Consider the following 10,349-nt stretch of genomic DNA (forward strand, 5'->3'; position numbering starts at 1 on the left):
CATTTAATGGTGGAGTTGGTAGTCTTTGATGTTTGTTTCTCTTTGTTCTGGTATTCATTGATAGTGTGTCGGTTTCTGACACAACCTAAAGAAGCTCCGTCAATAGTTGTTGATAACGTGAAAAAAAGAATTATAGGGAAGAAGAAAGAGAAGATATTGAAGATGAAATGGTTGATGTCACAACCTCGCTCGATGAATCAAAGGGGACAACACCCCTCATCTGTCAAATTTTTATTTAGACCCTTTATCGAAACTTATAATTTATGCTTCTTTCTCTTTAAATTATTTAAATATTTTAAATTTTAATATCTATGTGTATATGTGCGCTTGTTATATAAAATCTTTTTAGTTTAAGACAAATACCAAAACTTCAAACAAAATTCATCCATCCAAAATTTTAAGGGATCCAAAATTCTAAGGGGTTGAACAACCCATACTAACCATTTTTTTGTAGTTTTGTCTTAATAGAATTATATAGGAATTTTTAAGCAATATATCACAATGTTTGTTATTGTCATCAAACTTTAATAAAATATTATCTTAAGTCATATATGTATATAAAAATGAATAATAAAAAAAACTACATATAAAAATATTAATTATATACAAAATTTATCGCCTTAAATCACGTCTTACAAATAACATGACTCAATACAACCGATAAAAGCTTGAGGATTGATATTATCTCAAAACGGTTTCAAACTTGAAGAAGTGGCTCGAAATCCAAGTGAATGAATAATTTCTATCGGATCCTTTATTCACACTTAGAATGTTTTTTCATTGTATCCCCTCTAAAGACTACTACATTCTAAAGCATCTTAAAAGTTGTGACTTGTGAGAATTGCCACATCAAATCATCGTTTCTAGCCTCCTTCAATTGAGTAATGTTGTTTATCAAATGTATAAAAAAAAAAACGGAAAATTTGAAGTTGTAGGCATAGAAACAATCCACCAATTACACATACACTTTGATCCAAATTAGTTGAACAAATATTAACACAAAGAATAAAAAAGTTATCAAAACCATCTCCACTTTCTACCATGGTGCATTAACCTCTTCTTGAAACTTCACCTCATGCCTCCCAACCTTCTCTTTTAAACCACCCACAATCACATCCAACTTTCCACATCTCTCCTTCAACCCCACAATCTCATCTTCAATTCTTTTCTTTTCAATCTTCGCTTCATTATACTTTTCAAAATCAAACCTACCTTCCGCTTCCAACACAAATCTTGAAAGTCTACATATTCTCTCCCGTAAAAACCCAACTTTCATCCCCAAAAATTCAAACGATTTCAAGGAATTATCCCATACACCGAATTCCTCCTTAGTTACTGTGACCTTGCACTTCTTGATCTTGTTTGCAATTTTTACAGTTTCCCCAATCATCCCCACTACCAACTTGTCATACAAATCTTCCGAAAGACAATCATGAAGCAACTCTTTACGGCTGTTACATAGATTGTGGTAGCTCATTCTTACATCTTCCGGAAGCTCCGAGTCAATGCATTGACCTTTGACCATGATGTGGAAATCTTGGAAGGTAGATGGAATGTTTGGTTTTGAGGGTCTAGAACCTTCTAGAACTTCTGACTCAACCTCTTCGGTGTCGTTTAGTGGTGGAGTTGGTGATCTCTGACGCTTGATTTTCTTTGTTGTGGTAAATGTTGTATCCGTTTCTATGTTATTAAAAATTGAAAAATATTAAATAAAATGAAGAGTAAATTACACGAATGGTCCCTATGGTTTGGGGTAATTTGCGTGCTTGGTCCCTAACTTATTTTTTAACTCAAAAAGTCCCTACTGTTTGTTTTTGTTATGCGTTTGGTCCATACTGTTTGCTTTTGTTACGTGTTTGGTCCCTGTCTTATCTAAAAGGACTATTATTTAAATAGGGAAAAATAGTGGTTTAGGTAAGGTAAGGTGAGCTGGTGGGGTGGGATTGAGGGTGTGTTTATTTAAATAAGTTGAAAAATCAAGGGCAAAATAGTATTTTTAGGTAAGATAGGGACCAAGCATGTAATATAAACAAACAATAGGGACCTTCCGAGTTAAAAAAATAAGTTAGGAACCAAACACATAAATTACCCTAAACCATAGGGACCATTCGTGTAATTTACTCTAAAATGAATAATTCAAAGTCTGAGATGTAAGTCTAACACCTCAAGCCCAAAGTTATAGACATGTCCAATAAGATTAAAGATTAATTGAAAATTTGAAAGCCATGGTGGAAGTTATGTGTGGCCCACAACATAGAGTTTAGAGTAAATTACAAATTTGGTCCCTAAGTAATAGTTGTTTTTACAATTTTCGTCCCAAAAATAGTCATTTATTTGAACAAGGAGCAAAAACATTACAAAAAACCTCAAATAAGAACCAAAACTACAAGAGAAAATTTTATGGGACCAAAGTTGAAAAAATCGGCTAACTCAAGGACCATAAATGAAATTTACAGAAACAGACCTGGAATTGTGTTTTCTGTTTGTGCCTCCAACTCCAAAAGGCTAAGACCACCATCTTCTTTGTTCATATCATTCGCCCTAATTATATAAACCTAGAAATTCGAAACTGAAGTTAGGTTTTGATTCTTATTTTTCCCATTTCATGAATTTGAAGATTTGATGTTCATCAAGAACAAAAATTAAACCACAGAAATGAAAAGAGAAAGATGTCACCTTAAATTTAAATTGTTCGATTAACTGGAAGATTAAAACATCCCCTTCAAGCAAATTATGTCTACTTGCAAACTTTTTCCACCCTGCACTAAGTCCATTCTTGTGAGCAATGAATTTGATATGATGTAGCTTCTTCTTTTCATCTTCAATGATCATATCACTGTCTGTTTTTGGTAAAAACAGCTTGCTGAATGGCTGTGGAAAGCTCTGCATTCAGGAGAGATGAACAGATGATGAAATTTTTCATGGATAAAAGTAAAGACTGAATCAAAAAGTTGAAAAGACAGTAGATTTACCATCCAATAACCAGAACCAACATGTGCTTTCCCCATCAATTTTATACAGCTGGGATGTTCGCTTCCTAGGGTTGACTGAATCTCTTCAGCTAGAATCATCGCAGGAGTGATTTCAACAGGAGATTTAGAGCATTTTGAGGAGCTGTATGTCAAGTAGACAGCGTTAGTTTGAAGATTATTTAGAGAAGAACAATGTAGAAATGAAGCAGAACTTACCTCGAACAATTACTGGAAGGATCGGTGATTACCTGTTGATGAAATTAATGATCTGTAAGCTCCATTTATGTCGATTAAACAGAAGAGATATACAGGAAACATGGAAAAGGTCAAAAAAAAGAAATTTTGAATGTAAAGTTAAACCCTAAACCCCAAAAAAGGAAAGATGAACGGAATTGATCGGATTCTAAAAGGTTTTGTGAAAATGGATAGCTAACACTACGAATTGATAGTTCCGAGTAATCAATTTGGTAACAAAATCCACATTAATTGTGCAATTGAAAAGCGCGATTTCGATAGCAAAACGTATCGTTTTCTATGAAATAAAATAAAACTTACGATATTAGGTTTTGGATGTATCTTTTCCGCATTGATTTCACCTGTAGAAACGCCATATCTGACCGGCTTAAACTTTCTTCGTTTGCCCTAACAGAACCACAACCAGATCCAACATTAATCAACTGATGCTTCTGCAAATGCATTGAAAATGACATAGGTATAGTTGCATGTATAGATAGGGAAAGAGAAAAGAGAGAGACCAATAAAGAAGTTGAGGAGGGAGGAGGCGGAGTGTTAGGGAGAGAGGTTTTAGTTTCAGCCAATTGGGAGATAGTGAAATCGTGTTCATCAGAATCATAAATGCTCTTATGCAGGTGGAGATCGGAATTTTGTAGGGGAAAATTGGATTCTTCGGCCACCGGAGCTGCCATAACGTAAAGGGTTTTAGGGAAGAACAGGTAAGAGAAAGAGATTGCGGGAAAGCAGCGGTGAAGTAGGAAACAAATTCCAACAAGAGGTGGGTTTGAACCTGTTTTTTTTTTTTTTTTTTTAATGTTGATAATAACCTAGAAATAAATATATTTTTCGTTAATTGCTTTTAGAAAAAATTACATAAAAGTTTATAACTTTAAAAAAAAAAAAGTTGGAGTGCAGTTTGTTGTCGGTTTATCCTCTTATGTTTATATAAATTTCGGTTTTAATGTCAAAAAAGTATCAACATAAGTTTTTATAAAAATAGATTTATACGGATGCTCAAGTCGGTTTGTGCAAAGTAGGACAAAGAAAATGTGGTTTAGCTTAAGCTAGTTAGAATTAATTATAAAGTTGGTTAGTTATGTGCTGTTTGTTTTTTCTGAGACAAAATGTCTGCAGTCTGCGGATCACAACTGTAGACATCTGCAGTAGAAGAGGTGGATCAAATGTCTGCGGTCTGAAAAAAAAAAATTGTTTGTTTTTTTAACATCTGCAGGCTACTAAAATAAATTGAAATATAAATAAACTGTTTTTTTTTTAACTTTAAAGTTATTTTTTAATATTTTAATGACTTTGTTATAAATAATTAATAAATTTATATCAACTTTTATGTATTATTGTATAAAAAATAAAAATAAAAATGGTATGAATTAACGTATATATTTGATAAAAACCAACAACTTTGGTTGCAAAATTTTAGCTAAACATTATAATTAGTGATCAAAAATTTTGATACATAAATGGACGGAAATAAACTTCTTTTTTTTTCAATTAAATCCATTAAAAACGTATCATAAATATTTTTTAGAGAAATTAACGATACCATAAATATTTTCTAGAGAAAATATAAGATTATATTATAATTTTTTTATATTTATATAAACAACTTCAACGACTATTATTGTAATAAATCTTTATTTACAAATTTATCAAAAATATCATGTTTGTATCGTCAAACGTTTTTTTTTAAGTTTTGTATTTTTTTTTAAATTGTTTATCATTAATAAAGTTGGAAAAAATATAATTAAAAAAAAAGTTAAAAAAATAAAGATATATATGTTTTTTAGGCTAGAAGATGTCTGAAGATGTTAGAAGACTCTGGTTCACATCTGCGCCAAGAAGAGGGCGCATAGATTTTTAGGTCTACAGTCTTCAAAAAAAAACAAACAGTCTGCGAAGGCTAATATCTACGCGTGGTCTGCACGGCACAGACAGAAGAGGTTACGTAGATTTGCAGGAAAAAAAAAACACTACCTTACTTTTCTCATTTCTCTTTGATAGATTAATGTAAAGTAAATTAAATATTTTTTATCTTTTGTTTCTACATATTTTCATATACTCAGTACTTATAAAATAATGACATACATAAACAATTAATGCTCTTTCTTAATCCCTTTTTTGATTTTGACATATATTTTTATCTAATAATTAAAAACAAAAGCTAAGAATATATTTGGACTTTTATTACGGTTTATAGGGTATCTACATATCTAATCCATTTTATCTTTGTCTAACAATCCAAACATACTTCTCTTTTCAAATGTCTTCAATGGCTTTCTTTCTGGAGAAGTTGTAGGAATGATGCGGATCATATCATTATCTCCCAAGAAAAACTTATTTTTGTTGATGGTTCAATTCGTCTACCACACGTTGATTCGCTTGTTTTTGTTGATGGTTCGATTCTTCTACCACATGTTGATTCACCGATGTATTCAAGATGGTATCAGTCCAATTTAATGGCTATTTGTTGGCTTCTTCATTCTTTTCATAAGAACGTAGCAGAAAATGTTCTCTTTCTACAAACTGTACATGCTATGTTAAATGAATTAAATCAACTAATCTACCAAATTCAATAACAATTATATTCAATTTTCACAAAATTCAGATGATTTTTATACTTACTTGAATGACAACCATATATATAGTAGAAACAAAAGCTAGCTACACACTAGCAAAAAATAAAAAATAATAAAATAATAAAAAAATACACAGATGTTATTAGATGTTGCATTAACTAATATCACTTTTTAATAATCTTTGCATTTCTAGACAAATCAATTATGAGAGTAAACAACAACACGTTCCAATATATCCAGAATACCTAAATAATTGTGCAAAATATCACATTGCTAATCATCCATATGAAGTTAACAACAAGACATGCATCAATCCACTTAAACATATATGAAGTGTAGAGAGAAAACATTGGCTAAATAACAATACATTAAAAACTTTTCTATTTTCCGTTCAAATTGTTATAATTTTTTTAATAACTTGTGTAACGAACTTATTTTGTTAACAATTTATTATTGCTTAAACGAGTAATTTTTGTTAAGTCTTTCTTTATCAACAAACAAACTAAACTAAATATTTTATTAAAAAAAAAACTTTCATTTACATGTACATACACAAAACAACAGTTTCATTTCCCTTTTGTTAATTAATTAGGAATCTAAAAAAAACAATCATGTATTAAAAATTATTTTTTACTTATAACGAACTTTTATTATTTTCATTTGGAAGAAGCATAAAAAACTAGTTTGTTTTAGAAAATAACTATGATTTTAAGATTTTGTTATTTTCATAAGGTTATAATAATAATAATAATAAAGTATATCAATCTTGGTCAAAAGTAATTATCAGATTGTTATATATTTATCTATTAAAAAAGTCTAATTTTAATCTATAAAGTTTGGCTAAAAAATCAATAAATTATTCACCTAACTAGTTTGGTTTTAACAGTCATTGTTTTTTTTAATATGTCATATTTCTAACTAACATGTTTCTTTTGTTAATTTGTTTATTATTTGTTTATTATAAATCATTTGTAATTGTTTCTTTTGTTAATTTGTTATTATAATGTAATTGTTTTGTTGGTATATTATAAGTTATAATATTGATATAATATTTTTAACCTTTTTATCCTTCTACCTCTATGTTTCTTTATTAATATTTTTTGGTATTTTTATATTCTTAAGATTATAGAGTATGTTTAAGAAATATTTTCATTGTTTGATTGTCATCCAAGTTTTTTCTCAATCTCATTTTCCTTATCAAAAGTCAAGGAAATGTTCACATATCATTATCTTTCACTATCTTTAATTAATTAATTTTTGTTTTAAATATTGTATATAAATATTATACTCGTTTTCTAGGGAATTAAAAACCATGAATTTTAATATTTTTTTTTATTTTTCAATATATATATATATATATATATATATATATATATAACTGAAGAAACAAAATTAACCAATCACACAAAAAGATAGTGAACGATAGTCTCCCCTCACCTTTTCCTGTACCCTCAGTATAGTGTTTCGGGGTGCAAAAACTTTTCCCTCACTCCTTATCCACCGACCTAATGAAATCTTTCTCCCTAGTCTCCTCCTTTAACCAAATCAATATCACATCATCCATTAGTCAAACATTTTTATCGTCTAATAAAGAAAATTATTATTTGATCAACAATTGTAAAATGTACAAATGCTAAAACAAGCTTGTATAATTGATGATGCAGTTGATTAAGGCGATATCAATGATGAAACATGATGTTCATTTACAAGTTGAGAAGCTTGTGGTGCATAAAGGGATGAAATGGTGTTCATTTACGGTGCCTCAACATTTTTCCGTCTCTTCTTGACTCATGATTTGGTTAGACCGTCCACCATTTTCTTATATTTTTAATTCAAGAAGATAATTATATTTCTTATTCTATTTAGTTATTGTATAGGTAAAATTGCAAAAATGGTCCTTACGGTTGCCAAACTTATGCGGTTTTGGTTCAAAAATGTTTGATGGTACACCAGTGGTCCAATTTTGGATACCTTGTACAGATTTGGTCCTTATGCTGTTAACTTTAACATGTTGACTGTTAACTTTTTAAAATGATTATTTTACCCTCACGGACCATTTCTGCAATTGAGTCTTTTTACTAAACCCTGGGGACCATTTATGCATATCTTTTTTTAACTTTATTGACATAGTATATATTAATTATTTTAATTAATTTTTAATTGGACTAATTCTTTTTATTGGATTATTATATATTAATTAATATTATTTTTATATTAATAATATTATTTTATTAGATAATAATTTCTTTTAATTAATTCCTTTTTAATTTATTTATTTTGGATTAATTCTTTTTTATTGGATTATTATATATTAATAAATATTATTTTTATTATTAAATATTTATATATTAATGAATATTACTTTATGGGATTATTAACTTCTTTTAGTTATTATTTTTTTAATTTCTATTGTATTAATTAATTTTTCTCGAACCGAGCTTTGAGACATATTTTGGACAAAATCACCATTTTCATATCGAGTGATAGTGATGGCGTTGTCCAAAATATGTTATCTCTCACATATTAAAAATAAATTAGAAGATGTTGGTTTTGGGGCCTTGTTCTTGACATTTTGTTGGATTAGTTTCTTTTAGTTAGTTTCTTTTTTAAAACATTTTTTTTATTATATTACTTATTTTTTTTAATTGTTATATATGAATAAATATTATTTTAAATATATAATATTAATATATTAATGAATATTATTTTATGGAACTACTGATATTTATAACTATTTTTTAATATTTATTTGAATTAGTGTACATTAATAAACAGGAAATTAAGTAATCTAACAACATTTTAATGTGTATTTTAAAGAAAATAACCAATTTTGTTAACAAAAATAACCACTTCGTTTGAAATGGACATCTGGACGGTAACATATTTTGGACAACATCACCACTATCATTCGATCCGAAAATTATAGTTTTGTCTAAAATATTTCTCAAACTCGGTTCAACAAAAAAAATTAATAAAATAGAAATTTTAAAAATTAACTAAAAGAAGTTAATAATCCCATAAAGTAATATTCATTAATACATATAAGTATTTACAATGAAAAATAATATTTATTAATATATAATATCCCAATAAAAAATTAATCAAATAAAAAAATTAAAAAAGAATTAATTAAAAGAAATCAATACTCCAATCAAATAATATTATTAATATATTAAATATTATATATTAAAAATAATAGTATTTATTAATATGTAATAATCCAATAAAAATAATTAATCTAATAAAAAAACTAAAAAACTTCATTAAAGAAAACTAATATATAATACTTCAATAAAGTTAAAAATAAGATATATAGAAATGGTACCTATGGTTTTTTTAAAAGATTCAATTGCAGAAATGGTCACTGAGGGTAAAATAATCATTTTTAAAAAATTAACAGTCAAACTGTTAAAGTTAACGACATAAAGACTATATCCGCACAATGTATCCAAAATTAGACCACTGGTGCACCACCAAACTTTTTTGGATCAAAACCGTATAATTTTAACAACCATAGAGCTCATTTTTAAAGTTTTGTCTATTTTATAACTTTACATATGTATCTTATATGTACTCTAAAAAATCAAAAACCACAATTAATTTAAAAGTGAATCGTAGCTCCCTTTTCTTGATAACCATGTAATGCTACATAGTCATGTAATTTTATGACTTGCAAAATTGGTTATTTTTATCCTAAAAAATCTGACAATATATCAAGTGTTTTCAGTGGCGGACGCAGACTGTTTTAGTAGGGGTATCCCTCGTACTTCAAGCGGATGCACGTAATAGAAAAAATAAAAATAAAATAAAAAAATTTACATTGCGTGCCGGAAATTAAGCAATGACCTGGGACCCCAAATACCCTCATAAGTCCGCCACCGAGTGTTTTGATCTCCTCCACTTCTTTTTAATCAAGTCTTTCCAATAACTTGTGTCATAGTAGTATTTTCATTTTTCAACCGCAACTCCCTAAACATGTTGGGAACTCCTTGACTTCACTTTTCTTCATCTATGGTATAATCTCTCTCAACATCAACCACATTTTACTTAAAAATCATCATTTTGAATCCCCGCTTCCTTTAAATGATCATCTTCTATAAAGGTTGGAGTCTATCTTGTTATAACCTTAACACGAACATAATATGTGATACTATCGATCTCTACGTTCACTACATCGACAATGATCCCTAAAGTAGTAGATTTAATGCACAAACAATTAATTTGATCATTAGGGTTCTTCTTTAACATAGATAAGTGAAATAAGAGATACATCACATTTCAGATTTTGAGTGTGAGGTGGCATTTAGCTTATTTAAAATTTTTATTACTATAAAAAGTATGATGATATCTTTTTATGTTTGTGACATAAAAAAAATACCATATAGATGTTTTGGAGGAAAAAAAAAAAAATATATATATATATATATATATATATATATATATATATATATATATATATATATATATATATATATATATATATATATATATATATATATATATATATATATGAGCTATTTAATACAAAAAACTCAAATAGAAACAACAAAAA

The 10,349-nt window shown here is 28.1% G+C and overlaps 1 protein-coding gene across 1 annotated transcript; it reads right to left on the reverse strand.

Moving 5' to 3' along the window:
• Positions 1-913: 913 nt before the first annotated feature.
• LOC145037055 (B3 domain-containing protein Os01g0234100-like) lies at positions 914-3,984 on the reverse strand. The gene is made up of 7 exons (XM_078985602.1): positions 3,728-3,984; positions 3,528-3,614; positions 3,189-3,220; positions 2,973-3,114; positions 2,677-2,883; positions 2,465-2,555; positions 914-1,680 (listed from the first exon to the last, which is right to left on the reverse strand). The coding sequence occupies exons 1-7, from the start codon at positions 3,896-3,898 to the stop codon at positions 1,037-1,039; spliced, it is 1,374 nt and encodes a 457-aa protein (XP_078841728.1). The 5' UTR covers positions 3,899-3,984; the 3' UTR covers positions 914-1,036.
• Positions 3,985-10,349: the final 6,365 nt, after the last annotated feature.

Source organism: Lactuca saligna, chromosome 3, assembly GCF_052625555.1.
Source record: "Lactuca saligna cultivar CGN05327 chromosome 3, ASM5262555v1, whole genome shotgun sequence".
NCBI lineage: Eukaryota > Viridiplantae > Streptophyta > Magnoliopsida > Asterales > Asteraceae > Lactuca > Lactuca saligna.